The sequence below is a fragment of the Gadus chalcogrammus genome, unplaced genomic scaffold, assembly GCF_026213295.1.
Source record: "Gadus chalcogrammus isolate NIFS_2021 unplaced genomic scaffold, NIFS_Gcha_1.0 GACHA077, whole genome shotgun sequence".
Classification (NCBI taxonomy): Eukaryota; Metazoa; Chordata; class Actinopteri; order Gadiformes; family Gadidae; genus Gadus; species Gadus chalcogrammus.
In genome coordinates this window covers 80,786-99,932 of record NW_026613512.1, presented here as the reverse complement: position 1 = coordinate 99,932, position 19,147 = coordinate 80,786, and the positions used below count along the sequence as shown (strand labels likewise).

The 19,147-nt window shown below is 40.3% G+C and overlaps 1 protein-coding gene across 6 annotated transcripts; it reads left to right on the top strand.

Annotated features, from left to right (window-relative positions):
* The first annotated feature begins 5,025 nt into the window (after positions 1-5,025).
* On the top strand, positions 5,026-17,512 carry LOC130378419 (uncharacterized). 6 transcript variants are annotated; one of them, XR_008894697.1, is made up of 13 exons: positions 5,026-7,059; positions 8,152-8,202; positions 10,739-10,786; positions 11,451-11,628; positions 11,989-12,129; positions 13,978-14,133; positions 14,386-14,478; positions 14,686-14,786; positions 14,956-15,048; positions 15,552-15,601; positions 16,022-16,130; positions 16,422-16,447; positions 16,620-16,669. XR_008894697.1 is itself a non-coding variant. In XM_056585194.1 (9 exons), exons 2-9 carry the CDS (start codon positions 8,162-8,164, stop codon positions 14,996-14,998), a joined length of 801 nt encoding a protein of 266 aa, XP_056441169.1. In that variant the 5' UTR covers positions 5,026-7,059; positions 8,152-8,161; the 3' UTR covers positions 14,999-15,101. The 6 variants fall into 6 exon arrangements, 2 of the variants coding, with proteins under 2 accessions (XP_056441169.1, XP_056441167.1); XR_008894695.1 differs by having other exon boundaries at positions 16,422-16,710; XR_008894696.1 differs by lacking the exon at positions 16,422-16,447 and having other exon boundaries at positions 16,620-16,692.
* Positions 17,513-19,147: the final 1,635 nt, after the last annotated feature.

Below are 19,147 nucleotides of genomic sequence, written 5' to 3'. Positions count from 1 at the left end.
CCTTATGCAGTGCATGGCAGCATCTAAGGAGGCAAATATGTGTTTAAAAGTGTCGTAGCATGTTTAAAAGTGTCGTAGCATTGGCTCATAACATCTAGGCCTATACAGACATATGGGTGTGTTCGAAACCACCTACTTGCTTACTGCTTACTACCTACTAAATATTTGGCTTACTTCTCGAATCCTTAAATAATGATTGAGTAATCCATTTGAGTAATCGACGTTCAGAAGACCGTCCTTACTTAACCACCTCAGGTGACGTGAATCAAATGACGTGTCAATAACCTACCGGCCGGGCGCCGTTAATAAATATTATAAACGTCACATTTAACGTCACAGTACATCTTCAACCTAAGGATTTGCGGTGATGTGTTAAAAACAATTATTAAACAATTACATCGGTTTTGGCTGTGGGCTCTGCTGCTGCGGCTCCCCGTTTAGCGCCATTGCTTCCACTGTTCTTTTGAATAGACGCAGTGCATTCTGGGGCAGTTGAGTACGTCAGTTGAGTGCGATGCTTGCACAAAATCTTTCCGGAAGTAGAAGACATTCGGATACTACTCGCTTACCTAAAACTCGCTTACTACGTTCTGCTTACTCAATTTGACGTCATAGTTAGTAAGAGTAGTAAGCAAATAGGCGGTTTCGAACACACCCTATGGGTAGACATCTTATATGATAGACGGAGCATCGAATGCTACCGCCTACTGGCGCTGACGAGACGCGGGGCCGCCATCTTGGAGTGGTCATCCGCTCCACTCAGTGTAATCCGTTTGGCTGGAGCAATGAACTGTCAGCGCATTTAATTAATCATACCTCACTGAATACCACCGATTTTCATGCGGTTTTTTGTCATACGTGTAGCTATGATAAAGGCCACATGGTTTTGCGTGTTTTATTATTCAATACCAATTATACCAATAGTACGGCAATGTTAGACCTTGCTTGTGAAAAGTAATCCCCCGATTCCTATTGTGGATGGTCCGCCGATTTGAGCAGGAATACGCTGAACAACAGCCCGGCATCCTGTTTCTGCTGCTGTTGCTGCTCCCGGTTGACCACTCCAAGATGGCGGCCGTATTTCTCGCGTCCCAGCAGCCAATGCTCCGTCTATCTATAAGATGTCTATGTATACAGACGGTAAATAGCCTTGTTTGAGATGTCTGCGTCTGCGCAATTATGACGCTCGGCTTGCAGAGCGCACAGCATTTTTGTTGTGTGCTCTGCAAAAGACGCGCGCCATAGTTGATCAGGTCTGAGCAAGACGGCTCCAAGTCGAACGCTAGTAAGGGCACGAGGCACGGAACTTCACCGAATTCAACAGCTGCTCTAAACACACACATATACATATATATATATATATATCTATATCTATACAAACACACAAAACAAACTCAGGTGATCATCACTTACACATCTTCAACGACGCACACTTCTTGTTTAGGGAAAACTCCAAACTCAGCCTGTAAACAAAATCGCTCCATTGCCTTTTTTTTCTCTGCGTTGTCTCTCCCCTCGGCAGTTTGCAGATACGCTCCGCTCCCAACCAATAAGTGCGTGAATCAGCATGCACTGAGTGCATGATCGGTTCATGCCAGGCACATGTCAGTGATACGGCCAGGTCCTTTATAATCGCAGATCATATTTAACATCTTTATCTTTCTTGTTATTTTACTAGAAAAACTTAAGTGATACAAATTAATTTACAAATCCAAATAAAGGAGGTTATAGTCTGGTCCGCGTGGCCCGGAAGTAGGGGAGAGGAGCCGGTGTGACGTATTACCCTGGGCTTCCTCATTTGTCTGTGGTGCTGCCTTCTGTGGCTGAAGTATTTATTGCAGCGTTCAGTAAGGTCTTGCTCCCCTTGTGGCTATGTATAGTATTTACGGCTTATATGTTTGGTCCTACTTCCTAGTGGTTAAGTGAGGGAAATACAGCTTGGGTTCTTAAAATACGTAACAGCCTAAAGACAGTTAAAGGTCTAATAAAAGATCCCTTATTATTACTGTAGAGATGGCTATGATGAACTTTATTATGATGTGTAACATGTAACATACAATTCCCAGCATTTAGATCTAACGTAACGAGCCTATTAGGTTAATTTGATTGCTGATCAAAAGGAGAAGTCTTATTTTATTTTAGGTTACATATATCTTTGCGTGCATGTCACACATTGCTATCATATTATTTCAATCAGATTTAAACCACTCAAAACAGATTGTGCACGAGCGATGGGTTTAATTAATTTTTGTATTTTTTAGGTTTCTCGTCAGGATCAATCCTGAATTTTCCAAGTGCACGGCGAAGATCCAGACGAGCAAGAAGACAAATAAGATGGTGCAGAGGAAGCAGGTGTCCCTCAATCCCCACGTGGCTGCATTCATAAGGGACTTCACCGAATTTGATTGGCAGAATTTCTAAGGTAAGAGTATTAATTGAATGACTATTATGGGCAAATAAGACTGTGCACATAGTCAAGTAGACTAATTAATTAACAGTAACCAAATGAACATACCACCTATATTTCACAGTGCTACTGCACATAGGGCAGTCTTGAGTCCAGTGACATTTTTTTTGGCTCTGTACTCCATCAGAATGCAATTGAAAGGGGCCAATACATATCATGTCAAGACTTATATTTTCATTCACTTAGCCTTTTAAAATTGCTTGTCCAGTGTGATAAGTGAAGAGCAGTGTCCCTGTGCCTTCACACTGTTTTAATAATGTGAGTTTTGCATTTTTAATTATTTTTTGCTGAGTCAACTTTTTTTTTTTTCCCTTTACAGACCACTTTCAGAACTTGACAGGGTTTCAGCCTGCGTTGCTGTACCAGGAGCTGCTGCTTCGATTGATAAATAATAATAATAATAAATAATGTTGATAGATAATATAATATATAATATTGTGTTTTATTTATATGCATGGACAATGAGAGAGTGGGTCCAGGTTTGGTACGTTGGCATTTTCCACCCTGCAGGCATTTGTATACTCCAAAACTACTTTTGCCCAAGAGTTTTTCGTCTAAAAAAGGCCCTGTGTCCTGTTGGCTTTCCGCTCCCTGTCTTCTGTTCTTCAATATCTCCCCATTTATTGAGTATTTACTTCCTGAACCACTCACATTCATAACACTTCATTAAAAAAGAGATAACACACTGATGTTGTATATATATAATTTTAATATTGTTGTAATATTGTTGTTTGTTTTCTATTTTTTTTTTAAAGATACTATATATATATATATATATATATATATACGATAAATTGTTTGATATTGTTACAGTACAATACAACTACTGTAAAACAAACGACCGTACTGTTGTACTACTGTTATAAGTTTTGACAGTCGTTTTACTGTGATAGGAAATACATCAACTACTGGATAATTGTTGCCAGTAAGTTACTGTTAATTTAACATTAAATCGTTTACAGTGTACCTTACTTAACTGTGCTTACCTTACTTAACTGTGCTTACCTTACTTAACTGTGCTTACCTTACTTAACTGTGCTTACCTTACTTAACTGTGCTTACCTTACTTACCTGTGCTTACCTTACTTACCTGTAGGGTTTTGCCATGCCAAGCCCAATGGCCTTTCTCTAAGGCTCAGGGTTAGCCTCTCCATGCATTGTCAATGGGGGGAAATCTATTTGGGGAAAATTACGTCAGGCTCAGTGCAGACTGACTCAGGGGGCTCTAAAACACTCTCAAATTTTTTTTTCAAGCCTCTACCTATCTCCCTTCTACTTTTAATAACCTAAACATACGTAAATTGATTTGGATCGGTTTTAAGTTATTTTCTCGGCCTAGGAAGGGGCTAGAAACATAATTCCTGCAGATTCAGGATCGGACCGAGCCCAGCTACTCACCCATAATCGTTGGGCGCGATTGCGCCAACTAGTGGTTGAGAAATAATTAATTGCTGACATTTCCTAACCCTATTCATTTGGATCGGTTGTAAGTTATTTTCTTGGCCTAGGAAGGGGCTAGAAACATAATTCCTGCAGATTCAGGGTCGGACCGAGTCCAGCTACTCACCCATAATCGTTGGGCGCGATAGCGCCAACTAGCGGTGGAAAAAAAATCACCACAGACCCAGTGGCGGTTCTAGAGATTTTGCCCTGGGGTGGCAGAGGGGGGGCAATAGGTCCAGAGGGGGGGCGGAGGTGCGGGGAGCAATTTATGGGAAAAAAATAGTTCTAACTCACATAGTCATATAACAATTGTTTGTAACACCAAGGAAAACTGATTACACTACTTCATCAGTGTTTTCTATAATTGCATAAGAATTCCTTCAGAATGTGAATGATCAACATCCATTCAGATGCCATATCTATGGTCATTAAGGTAAATGGTAAAATTACGCGTGCCAAACATAAAATCATGTCTGCCCTGTGTAGGAGCCATTTCTTTATTTTCCCTTGAGTTCATTTACCTGCCATGTCTATTAATCCCTTTTGTATATTGGTGGTTTTGAATATTCAGCTTTGGGCTCCCAGTCAGCCACTTCCTCAGGTGCTCTCCCAGTAGAAGAATAGATAAATACAAGTGTTTATGTCTGCTAGTCCTGCAGGACATTTGCCCTTGAGACAAATAAACCTCATACTGTTAGTACTTCTACATGCAACCATTTTGAAAGGTCTGCATATATTTTTTACAAGTTCATCTTTTTCTAGGTAATGAAGTCAGTCTTGAAGAAAGGATACATTTGAACCATAACACTTTATTTTTGGCAGAAGACTGGAATTGACAACAGTAACAGAATCTCTCACACACACACACACACACACACACACACACACACACACACACACACACACACACACACCATTTAAGGTTCACATATTTGGGGCCTGTTCGATTCTGTTCTATTGAAAAAAAAAATACAGAAAAGTCATGTGTAAACACTCGTACTACTGAATAGTACCATCAGTCATACAACAGGAATACTGAATATTTCATCCATATCAAGGTTAATCCATGAACTACAATGTATGTCTAAATATGAACACACCGTCTCTCCCCCCTCCCTTCTCTGTCAGGCACACACACATGGCCCTCTCATTCTATTCAAAATTAATTTCAGAAAAAACATCTTAGGGTCATTCTCTTCAGTTCAGTTCTATTCTGTTCAGACAAAAATACTTAATTAAGAACATCAAAAAGTCTGAACATTGATTATAATCCACCAGTCCTAATAAGTATCACACAGGAGGCTTCATCCATCAAGTGCATAAGACAACTTCAGTCGGCTGTTTTTGTGTTTTGCAGCAAACCGCTCTACAAAGACATTTAGGTCAAGTGCTTTAGCTCTCTCTTTTTCGATACTCAGCACTGCTAAATTTGATAATCGTTCAGCACTGATTGTTGACCGCAGGTGGTCTTTAACCAGTTTCAGGACCGAAAAGCTGCGTTCGCAGCCGGCAGTGGTGACCGGGAGAACAGCTGCTATTATACAACACATGCACGGACGAGTGTGTGCTGTTTCCAGTCGCTAGTAAGCAATGTTTACTATGGTACTGTTGTTGGTACTGATGAACAGCAACCTATGCAAACGAACACAACATTTTAAAATGAATCTACTAGAACTACCCCAAAGCAAAGACAAATAGCTGCTATCGCTAGTTTTGGAACTAGTTGTTAGTTAGCTATGTCTGGAACACGAATAGCGCACCATGCTAGCAGTGGATTATGCTAAAACCAAAAGCTGTATTGGCTTAGTTTACATGAAAAGGGTTTTTAATGATTTTGACCAACCTCTCCCTCCTTTGTTCATTATTTTCACGCCGCTGAAATTGCAACAGGTCACGTGAGATTACTCGTGTGGTGCTGGTTGAGACGGTGGTCGCAGTCACGTCAGGTGCGTGACTGGCAGAAAGGGCGAAACCATTTAGAAATTCCAGTGGGGGTGAGGTCGGAGGACGTTTTAAAAAGTAGGCTTCTTGGGTGGGTCAGAGAGAAGATAGTAAGCGCATTTATGTGAATAAACCACTATGTTTGAAAACTAGAATTGATACTTTAATTGGAAATAAAATGGGGTGGCAACTGGGGAGGCAAAATATATACCTGGGGTGGCAAATGCCACCCCGTGCCACCCCTTAAAACCGCCACTGCACAGACCACCACCAAACGACTCAAAATGCCCTAAAACGTGCTCCTAGACACTTTCTGTGGGAACTTTTTTTCACTCCACACAAATTTTCACAAAATCTTTACAATGGCAACTATGTGCACTCTCAAAAATGATGTGTTAAATAATTACACATTTTTTGTGTTATCACAATTTTAACACAATTTGTGTTATTTTGTGTTGTTAATGTGTTATATTACTGGAATATACTGCCCAACACAAAATGTGTTAAATTATTGGCCAATCCCTGGTGTCCTGGATGAGCCGTTACCCTGAGAAGAGAAGTTATTTTTCTCAGCACTTCATTTTATCTTGGCGCGCACTTGAAGAAGTTGGAAGGTGGCACTGGCACACAGTGGATGTAAATGTCTGAATAAAAGGTAAGGTAGACCCATGTCTTCAGACGTATTTGTTATGTTTATTTTAAAGACTGTTGCAACTTGCAATATTGTAAAGGTTAAACGATAATAAACTAAAATAAAGTCCAGCATCGATTGTTAGCCAAGTAGATCTAGCAGCTAGGTTATTGATAAGCAATCGTTATGCTAGACTAGTCCATGTTAAGTCAACCCTGACCTTACATTAACACACTTTGAAAAACACTGCCACACTCACAGAAATGAATCATGGTAGAGTTTATATTTATGCATATACATCTATTAGATTTTATTTAAATTAAATATTTTTTAAATGTATGTATTGAAATTAATTATAATCTGTGTAATTCTGTCAATTCTAAAATATATTAAATGTAATTACTTAATACATAATAAAATGGTTTAAATAATCAAAGCTGTGAAACAAACACGATTCTTTTACTTAAAATGTATGGGATTGGTGCGCATACAATTAAGGCTACCGGTAAGTGAAGCGGAACAGGAAATGCCACCCTCGTTTTCCACTGGACGCCATCTTCCCAGCTCAGGTGTAATGGTGAGTAATCCGAGTCATCCTTTGTATTTTTACATCAATCTGTGTATTATTCGTGCAGTTTTTATCGTATTACATTAATATCAATTCACTAATGATCAAATCTGCGGAATTCGTGATGACTGTAAGCAGTTTTATCTTGAGGCCTACTAATTTACCTCATGTGCTGGCACTCGCTAGCTAACGTTAGCTAGCAATTCACTAAACTTCGTGCTGTATGCGGAGCATGGATGTATTATTCATCCAGATGTGGAGTAGGAAAAATGATCAATGATTGGCGAATTGAAATATATTTCATTCAAAACTTTTCGGGTATCTGAAATGGCAGGGACACACCGGACGTGGAAGCGAATAGCCGCGAAGCGCCGCCATTTTCCTTTCGGGGCACATATTAACCGATTATGTTGTTCACACCAGAAGCAATCCGGTCTGGTCTAGAACCCTCTAAACCATATACATCGTATATGATAGACGGAGCATCGAATGCTACCGCCTACTGGCGCTGACGAGATGCGGGGCCGCCATCTTGGAGTGGTCATCCGCTCCACTCAGTGTAATCCGTTTGGCTGGAGCAATGAACTGTCAGCGCATTTAATTAATCCTACCTCACTGAATACCACTGATTTTCATGCGGTTTTTTGTCATACGTGTAGCTATGATAAAGGCCACATGGTTTGGCGTGTTTTATTATTCAATACTAATTATACCAATAGTACGGTAATGTTAAATCATTACCACTCCAAGATGGCGGCCGTATTTCTCGCGTCTCAGGAGCCAATGCTCCGTCTATCTATAAGATGTCTATGCTCTAAACCCCCGCCGCTGCCGCCTCCCTCGCTCCCCCCCTTCACACAAAATTGTTTAAGATATCAAAGCTAAAAAATTGAGTCAAAAGGATAAATTCATTGATAACAGAAAATACAAATGGCCTAAAATTTCTGATCTTGTAGAAGGTTGGGTGTGTGGGTTTTTCAGTAGTGCTGTAGATTATACATGCACTTTGAAAACTGATGTTTTTGTAGCCATGTGGAACTTGTTTTTTGGTTGTTAATAACATGCTGTAACTGACTTATTGTTCTTTGTATTCATTCACAGGTGCTGTGTTATGTGGCCATGCAGATTGTGTGACAGTATATTATCTTCAAGGTATATTCGCACATGCAAATATCCCTGTATTTATGTAGAGTGTCCTTGCACATTCACAACCTGGAAGAAACTTTTGACTCACATATATCGAGAACACAGAAAGCTAGAAACAGCAGTTGCTCAGTCAACTACATTCAAAAGTCAGACGTGTGGGTGTGAAGAACTTTCAACTGAGAAAGATTACTTTAGTCATACTTATCAACATCTTAGACAGTATGAAAATGTAACTTGTATGTTTGAGGGATGTGCATTTCAGACACATGTATATGGTACTTTTAAGTCACATAAAAATCGTAAACATAATCCCCACAGTCTATCAGATTTTAAGGCAGGTGTAGTTAAGGTCACTGTTCAGTCTGCTAGTCCTGATGATAGGCCCACATCTTCTGCAAACATAGATGATAGTCAGTCCGATGCAGATAGTGATATTGATTATTCAGAGGACCTTCCTGAAGTAGTAGAAAAAAAACTTGCCTCTGTTCTATTGAAATTAGAGAACATTTTTCATGTTCCATCTATAGCAGTAGATGACTTGGTTGAAGAGCTACACTACCTGCTGAGTACAGTGTCTGTGCCGATAACTAGGAGCAGGCTCTCAGATTTTTTCAAAAACAAAGACATTGAGGTTGATGGTGTTGTTGTTAATGAATTAGCTGATTTACTATGTAAATCGAATCCTTTGGTTAATGCACTGGGAAAAGGTGGTGCACTTTCTACAGCGTATAAGAGAGAAGAATACTTAAAAAAAGTGTTTAATGTTGTGGAGCCTGTAGAGTTTGTTCTAGATCAAAAAAATTGCAGGTCCTTTCAATATATCCCATTACTGCGATCGTTGCAGCAGATACTTGATTCTACTGAAGTGTTGAATAGAGTTATTGATACCCACAGAACACAGAGCAGTAACACTGACCAGCCTGAAAACCAGCAGTATCGCTCCATAAGAGATGGTGTGTACTTCAAGGAAAACCTGTTCCTCTCAAGTGATGATTTAAAACTTTGTTTAACCTTATACATTGATGACTTTGAATTGTGTAATCCTTTGGGCACGTCACGAAAGAAGCACAAGTTGTGTAGTGTATATTGGATTCTGAATAACTTGGCACCAGGCTCTCACTCAGCACTCACCTCAATTTATTTGGCAGTTTTGTGTAAGAGTGACGATGTAAAGGCATATGGATATGAAAAAATTTTGGAGCCACTTTTACATGATCTTGTTACACTAGAAGAGCATGGTGTGTTCATTCCAAAGCTTGGAGCTTTTGTCAAAGGAACAGTGCATAGTGTAATTGCTGATAATTTGGGCGCCCACGGTTTGGCTGGTTTCATAGAGAGCTTTTCTGGGCAATATATTTGCCGATTTTGTACTGCTCAGAAAGTAGAAATACAGTCAAAGGATGTTCATTCAGGTGCTTTTTGTCTACGAACCAAAGAAATACATGAAGCACATCTGAAGATTGCACAGGATACTCAAAATAATTGCTTTGGAGTGAAGAGAGCTTGCCCTTTAACTAAACATCTTCAACATTTTCACGTCAGCACAGGCTACCCCCCAGATATAGTACACGATTTGTTTGAGGGCATTGTCCCATTTGAACTAGCACTGTGTTTGAGCATTCTGATCTCGAAGAAGTTCTTCAGTTTGGATTCTCTTAACACGCGTATACTCAAATTTCCTTATAAGTGGAGTGACAAAAAAAATCCACTTGCCTATTCCAGTAGGAAAACGATAGGTGGCAACTCCCATGAAAATTGGTGCCTCATACGTTTCCTTCCATTTCTCATAGGGGACCTTATACCAGAGGGTGAGCTGGCTTGGCAAGTGATACTAGACCTGAAGGAAATCGTAGAGTTGGTTGTGGCACCTGTTCACACGCACGAGACCATTGCGTACCTTGATGTCAAAGTGTCTGAGCACAGACACAGGTTGCTTGAGCTTATCCCAGGTGTGACGGTGAAACCTAAACACCATTATATCGAGCATTACCCACACTTGATCAGGTGCTTTGGGCCTCTTGTGGGTGTATGGACTATAAGGTTTGAGGCCAAACACAGTTTTTCTAAACAAGTAGCTCGACACACAAATAATTTCAGGAATATTGCACTTACTCTGGCAAGCAAACACCAGCAATTGATCAGTTATCACTTGCATTCATCCAGTCTCAGTGCATCAAATGTGGAAGTTACAAATGTCTCCATAGTCCCAGTTGATGTTTTGAATGAGGAGGTTGTATTGGCTCTCAGACTGAAGTATCCAGACATCAGTCAAGTGAATCTCACAAAGAATGTCACCACTAAAGGGATCAATTACAGAAATGGGATGTTTTTGGCGTGTGGGTCAACGGCTGGAATGCCTGAATTTGCAGAGATCATACAAATATGTATAGTGAAAGATGAGTTGAGCTTCATAGTTCGTTTATACTTTGCTTGGTATCAGCACCATTTTAAGGCGTTCCAGTTGACATTGTCACCAGGAAGAGAGGTTGCCCTTGTTCAGCTTGAGGAGCTTACGGATTACTGTCCACTTGGGGCTACACAGTCGGATCCAGACGTATGGTGACCCTGAAGAGACACATCGTCATTACAGGTTTGATTTTGATAATTTACAGTGCCGTGTAAAAATCTTCAGTAACAAATTTGGTTTTAGTCCACCACATAAACTTTGTGGGTACTTCTCTGTACTCATGTCTGCTCTCTACTGACCTTCTCACTCTCCTAGTCTCCACTCTCTACTGACCTTCTCACTCTCCTAGTCTCCACTCTACTGACCTTCTCACTCTCCTAGTCTCCACTCTCTACTGACCTTCTCACTCTCCTAGTCTCCACTCTCTACTGACCTTCTCACTCTCCTATTCTCTCCTAGTCTCCTCTTTACTAACTTCCTTTGTTACCCTCCTCGCTGTCCTAGCCTCATCACATCTAGGCAATGACTGTGTCCTGACCATGTATTCTGCCTGAGTGATTGAATATTTGAATAACAAGACTTTTTTTATTTAATGGGTTCTTTTTTTGTTGCTGTCCTAAGTACCAAGGCTTATGCTTTATATTTGTGCCAGCAGAGGGTGGAGCAAGATAGTAAATCTTAGTAAGTCTTGCATTTAAGGTCTTGTGCCACTTTGCACCAGCATAAATGTATGAAAGACATGGCGCTAAGGACAAAACTAAAATGGAGCCCATTGTGTTTAAATTGTGAAGCAATTTTTGATCGTCAGTGAAAGGTGCTGAAAAAATATCATTGTTCTTCTCCTCAGCCGAGCTGGACACCCCAAGGTTGCCATCAACTCTCTGAAAAACAAGCGAAGTGGCCAGCAGTCTCCAGCAGCCAACATCAAGAAGCCCAGGAAGGGAGATGTAAATTTCTGTCCGAACATCCCTAGTGGTGAAACAATACACAGTTTGGAGATGGAAAGGGTGGCTCTACTGATGGAGGTATAATGTGCAATACATATCTTACCTATCCATGATTACGCCATGTTCACGGCATAGCCAGTATAAGAGCTTTTCACCCGTCATGTTTTTTGCACTATACTTCCTGTCCAGCTCAGCTCAAGCAGCCCAACAGTTCATTTTGCACAGCACTGGACACTTAAGCTGTTTTGTGGTTACTTTGCACAGTTCATTTTTCTTTATCTATTACGCTCAGTTTGGAAAATATTCTTACTCCCTATTCATATTGTTAATATTTCTGTTTCCAATTGTATTGTGTACCATTGCTGAGAGTTTCTCATCATATCTCGTTATACAAGTATCTTTACTGTATAATGACAATGACGTTTCATTCCATTTCAGGTAAAAAAGAAGAAAAGGGATGAGGCCCTCATCAAGGAAAAGATGCAGCGTACATTCTCCCTCAGGAGACAGGAGGTTCTCCAGGAGCCAAAGATTCCAGAGTTTTTCAATAAATGGCCAGCACTCTTTGACGTCATTGAGGCAAGTGTGAATCTGAAGTTTAGTAACTTGTGTATTCAATGTCACACATTGTCACACATGTGGTAATTGGTCTGCACTTCAATAGCGCTTTTGTGCATCCCACAGGGCTCGACAGTGCGACTGTTTTGCTCGCATTTTCGAGTTGATAATTTCCAGTGCGAATAGCAAATTACATTCAGTCGCATCAGTGCGACTCCAACAGAAACTGTAGTACATGCAGTCCTTCCGTGACATAAATATTCTATTTTCTCACACACATTTGCATTGTTTGTCTTTCCTGATTTTTGTTAAGGCAAAGAGCCAGTTATAACATTAAAAATTAGCAGGGTTAGGATTAGGCTAAAGTACTTTATTTGTTTCAAAATAACATCTTTACCAAAATTGCTGAATTTTCATTGTGCTGCTAAAAAATGTTGTGTGCTACCTCATTTTTCAGCATGGTAGCACAAGTGCTACCATGGAAAAAAGCTTAGCGTCGAGCCCAACCCAAACCTAAGTGCTTTACAATGGCTTTCTCTCATTCACCCAGTTAACAATTCAATGGCGGCAGCCAGCTGCTGTGCAGTGCTCTAGCCTTGCTCAAGGACCCTTTGACATGTGGACAGTCAGAGCCGGGATTTGAACCACTGACTAGAGCCCGACCGATATAGGATTTTTAAGGCCGATACCGATACGAATATTTTGTGATTAAAAAATCCGATATGCCGATATATCGGCCGATATATATAAAAAAAAAAAATCCAGAAACGCTCAACAAAACAAACAGATTTCCCTAACATTGGTTATTTGTAGTTATCCTTTAAATCCTTTTCACTCTCAACTAACACGTAACAACAGCAAAACTGGACATGGTAGTCATGAATTAAGTCATGCTTATCGACTTTAGAGAATTGAGGGGGATGTTCTTTTAATTGTTATTCAAGCAATGTATGTCTTGTGACAGTTGCCAACTTACCATGAACACACTTGCACACATGAGCTGTGTTCGAAATCATTCCCTATTCACTCCCTCACTATTCCCTATATAGTGTTTATGATATAGTGCACTATATAGGGAACGAACAAACGAGAATTCGGACACTACGCTGAACATTTCTAAGCGTCATTTGCGTCAGTAAATGCGCCGGGTATTTCTGTGACGCAGACAGATGCTCCCACATCATGTAAACAAACCGGGCAATCCCGAGGAAAGCTGGAGCTTGTATTGATGTTGAATGCAACATTTCCTTGATCAAGTTTTTTTTATTAATTTTGAATATTACATTTTCTATGTTAACTCCCAATTAAATTATTGACATTTCTAAACGAAAGCCGGAGACTCCATCATTAAATGTATTTGTTTTCGCGGTTATTCAGCTTCTTCTTCTCCTCCGGAAGAACACTACCGCATTGCATTGTGGTATACGGAGTAACATGTAGGGAACATCGTATGTACACTCAAATTTTAGTGCATGAAATTAACCACTGAGAATTCGAACACCACTGCAAAATGGCGAGCACCCTATATAGTGCACTATATCCGTGATAGGGAATGATTTCGAACACAGCTATGAACAACACCGATGATCTCCGTCGATCTCCGTCATTCACTCTGCCTGAATCAGCGGGTTTGGGGCGTTAGAGCGCCCTCTGGTGGACAAACTTTTTTTTTTCTATATTCATTTATCGGCCATTATAATGCCGATACCGAATAGTTTGAAAAATGCCTAATATCGGCCGATAATATCGGCCTGCCGATATATCGGTCGGGCTCTACCACTGACCTTCGGTCTATGATTGACCCCTTTACCAACTGAGCAACAGCTGCCCCTGTTTAAGTCTGTGTCCTGTCTCTGTTGTCTTTTACAGATCAACTTGGAGTTTATGCGGCTGACAACTGTACCACTGACCTTAACAGTTTTGAGGGAACTGGACCGCCTGACCGGCGACCTGATCAGGGTTTTCAACACTAAAGGGGGAGCTGCAGGGGAAAAAATCGGAGCCATGATGGCAAAGATGGAGAATGTAAGTATTTTTTTGGTCTAACCCAGGGGTGTCAACCTCATACGCCATGGGCCAAAATTAAAAAATGTGTACAAGTCAAGGGCCGGACTGGTTGTTTATTGAGAACTTATTGAAATTACATTTTGCTTTAATGGAGTGTAGTGAAACCAGTTGAGTTCAGGATGGTCAAGGAGGGAAATGTTAGTGGCTTGACATGCGTGTTAGTGTGTATCTGACACTGACCAGCATGGAATCATGCAATGTTTGTTTCAGAATCAAGACATCAACGTGAGGCGTGATTGCGTTTTGAGATGTCTCAGCATCTACCTCTGTGAAGACCTGGACACATTGGTCAAAGAATACGTGGTAAGTATGTCATCTTTCTGTCCTTTGTGCCAGATGTAATTAATTTCCCTCTAGGTGCGCCTGATAACATGTGGTGTTCATGAGAATGGGATGGGCATTAGGTCACATTGACCTTGACCACCAGTAGTTCGTCATTGGGTCCAATGGGTTGTTTGTTTTGAGTAAGAAATTCCCTCAAGGCAATGGTGGTAGTGCTGTCACTTGTAGGAAGTAAATCCAAATGGTCCGGAGGGGCCTGAGGTGAAGGGACGGGTCCTGGCACCTAAGCGTCTCCCATCTGCAGCAACAATTCTGCCCCAAACAAGAAGGTGAGTACACAGAAACTTGATAGTTCTCATAAAGCAGCAGTTATGTAATTGACACCCGTTTTGGAAATGTTATTTAGTAAGAAATGCCTTTCAGATTATGTTAGTTCGGTTTTAATTCTTGATTCTGATCAGCTTGATTCTCGTGTGTGTGTGTGTGTGGGGTCAACAGGATGCATGTTGTGGACTCTCAGCTTATGAGCTCCAACGCCTGAAGAACATCGGGGAGAGGGAAGCCTTCTTTTCGTCCTTGATGTTATTGCAAGTAAGTGGACATGTTGACTGGAACTCTAACCAACACAAGATTGATCGACTTGTCTCTCTCTCCCCCCCCCCCCTCTCTTTATCCTACCACACTTTGTCTGTCTCCCCCTACTCTCTCTTTTCTGTCTCCCTCCCCCTTTCTGTGTCTGACTATCTCCCTCTGTCTCCCTCTTCTCTCTGTCTCTCCGTCCTTCCTTTTCTCTCTTCCCCTAGGTCTTCTCCCTCTCGGTCTGTCTCTCTCTCTCTGTCTCCCACACACTTCACACATATAGCTTTATTGTGTGTTACCTCCTATCACAGTGTAACTTCACACATACATAAAGCATGGGATTTTAAAAAGGTGTAAAAGTAGGGCGAAATTGTTACTTCTCAATTTTTTCTACAATGAGGTTTACAAAGATAATGCAATTCCTGTCTTCATCCTTTACCATACCTTGTATTGTATTTAGGGCTGATATCTGTGGAGAGAAATAATGGGATTATTATTGTTTTGTCTGTCAAAAGGCAGCTGAGGATCTGAGGCAGACTATAAAGCCAAAGCCGGATGTGAAGAGGTAAGTCATAAAACAGTGTAGTAGTAAGGATACTTTGTTTTGTTTTGGCTGTTGGGGCTGATTCTATTTAGTAGAATAGGGCATTTTCAAGGGTTGATGGGTTAGGGAAGAGAAAGTCAGGATAGGAAGAGATTAGTTCCTTCTATTTGCTAACAGGAAACAGAAGGAGGTTAGGAGAGAGGGAGGACGGCATGAGAGAGGGTTGGATAGGAGGGAGGAGTAAACCTTACCCTATGAGAGGAGATTAGGAGAGATGGTGGAGGGTAGGAGTGAGGGAGCAGTAGGTTTGCCTCTTTCCTACTGTCCTTTCACCCTACTTTGGCTCTTTTTGGTATTGGTTACTTTGAATATTTTCATAAACCTCACAGATTTTTTACATTTTTAAGGGATGTTTTGTTGACTTCATTTTTATTGTGGCAGGTCAAATGCTTCGTTGGATAAAGTGCAGTCTCTTCTGTCTTCCCGGAAATCCTTGCGTCTTAAGGAAGCACAAAACCTTAGCCTCAGAGTAGGACGAACCTATGAACATGTAAGTTAGTCTCTTATGTTTCATGTGCACCATTAAATATTCACTAAATTAAAGGATTACCGTAAGAGTATTAATTTTAAGCAATGAGACACGACATGCCATTCTTTACGGCACAGTTACCACAAACACGGTAAGGAATGGCATCTAGATTCTTTGACACAACCCTCATTGTGATCAACAATCAACAATGCTCAAACACCACTTTTTTTTTTCATCATATTTAAATAGTTGATGATCATTGAATGTACAACTCCATTTATACATAACGTGACTTTTTGTTTTGTTTTCCAGGCTTTTAGGGAGTCAAAGATCTTGAGGTCATTGTAACCTTGAACTCCATCCCATTCTCATGAACGCTATATCTACAGTGCCTTCAGAGAATTTTTTCAAATTAACACGCACTTGGCCTCAATGATGAGCTGCTTAGAATTTGGTGGTCAAAGGTGAGGGTGACACAGCTCATTGTTCTCTGTTCCCTCCATCTTTCAGGACATCGAATGCAGTGAGGCCGAGGCAGATGTCGCAGGGACAACCATGGCAATCTACACCGTTCAAGCTGAGGGTGATGATCATGATGGTCCTGGTGGACTCTTTGCAGATGTCGGTATGGTCCTGGAAGGGGTCCAAGTTCTCAACAACCTCCAAAGTATCAACCATGCATGCGTAATGCTTTATGGGTTGGTCTATGCTCTTAATTTGAGCTATCCAAAAAACTTGAAGTATACATTCGAAGCTTACCAGAAGATCCTGATGGACCTGGAATCGTCCAAACCTTCCCCCAAAGTACGAGCACTGAAACTCAAATTGCTCAGGTGACTCTTTTTTTGGGGTGGGGTGGTGATGGGAGGAGGAAGTACAGGAAGAGACCGCCCATACATGCTGATAACCATGTGTTTTATAGTGTTCCAGTACGTTCACAACCTTGAAGATTCACACATCGAACACACAGAAAGCTAGAAACGGAAGGTGCTCAGTTAACTATGTTCTACTACTATATGTTTAATGTTGTTGAGCCTGTAGAGTTTGTTCTGTCCTTTCATATCCCATTACTGCGATCGTTCCAGCAGATACAGATGTAAGGAATGTTGTTGAGCCTGTAGTTTGTTTGTTTGTTCTAGATCTAGAAAAAAGAGCAGGTCCTTTACTGCCATTGTTGGAGCAGATACTAACTTGCCTCTGTTCTATTGAAATTACAAAACATGTTTCATGTTCCATCTATAGCAGTAGATGACTTGGTTGAAGAGCTACACTACCTGCTGAGAACAGTGTCTGTGTGAAGAGAAGCGTTAATAAATTAGTTGAATCAACAAGGTGGTCTGATTGTATGCATCATTGAGATATTGTTGAATTTCAAACAAATACACAATCATCTTGAATAGGTAACCTAATAGAAAAAATGCATTGAATATGAATCATAAAAATAATGCATTATGATTACATTTAAGCTTAATTGTTATGTATTTCAAAAACATACACATTAATCATCTTGAATAGGTAACCTAATAGAAAAATATTAATGGATATTAATCATAAAAATACATAAATCTAATGCATTTTGATTGAATTTAAGCTTAATTGTTATGTATCTTAAACACATACACTTTATTAATCTTGAATAGGTAACCTAATTACTATGTAATTCAAACAAATATACTTAATGTATTCTAAACGTATAACCTGAATAATATGCATTTAAATTCAATAAATTATATTAATACTGAATACATAAACCTGAGGAATATGCATTTCAAATGAATAGGCTTTATTACACTGATGCATATGGATCATGTAACGTTTATTAGGTAGGTTTATGTTCAAAATATTAAAAAAATCAAATGGAACTTTGTTATTAATTAAATTACATAAATCTTAAAATTTAGGGTTAAATATTTCTGCGAGTGCATACATGTAGCAACTAAAATATTCTAACGTTACGTCAACTCGTATTACTATGTGGGTAAATCCGCATTTTGGGTAAAGTTTTAGCTATGGACAGCTAACGTTAGCAAGCTGACCACATTGGTATGTATTTTAAGATAGCTAATTCAGCTAGCGAATTCGGTGGAAAGCAGCTAGAATGCTAATGCTAGACGCTATGATTGCTAACATTACAGGCGGGAAACTTTGCTTTGTTCGTGGGAACTGGTATGACCTTGTAACAAGGTATGAAATGCTAGGGCTCAGGATGTCAAAACTACAAACTACTATCTACGTTACACATTACGATAAGTTACAACAATATCTAACGTACTAACTACTATAAATCATGATAACCACCGTTATTGATTTAATTCACTTAACGTTAGTTGCATAGATAACGGTGACCGTTTTATTCCGAACAATCGGTGGTTACAAGCTTTAAGTGACAGTCATAACAGACATAGAACCTAAGGTCAGGTAACGTGAGTGTAGTCCTGTTTTTTATATGCCGTTATATCGTTATTTCGGCTATTTTATCGCCGATTTGATCGCAAATTGCGTTATTTCCTCCCGCCCCGAGGGTCTCTAGCCCCTATTACAGCCTTTGAAAGACGGGATATTTCGGGGGAGGCGATCGCTCCCTGTTTACATCTGGAACGTTCGCGCGACACTTCCAAAAGGCGGACCTTTATTATTATTTTCTCAAAAGGAGGACAAATGAGTGTCCGGCTTAAGGCTGCGTCTGTAGCCGGACAGGGCATTTAAAAGCCGGACTGTCCGGCCTAAAGCCGGACGAATGGCCACCCTAGCTCCAGGACATAACATTAGAACATGTTCTGTATAATCTACAAGTTAGCGATGTTGAATTAACTCAATGCATTTACCGCGCTGCCAAGGGAAAACACATTTGTATTCTGAACGTGACACTAACGTTAGTGAACACGGTTTGATGAAACGTTATTGCATGCAGTTAGACCCAGTGTTGAACTACATCTATGCGTAACGTTATGATTAGCTATCGTTTATAGTTTATAGAGGGTGTAGTTTGCTTTTTTGGGGTGCAGGTTAAGCAATAATGTGACGCATTAATGAAACGG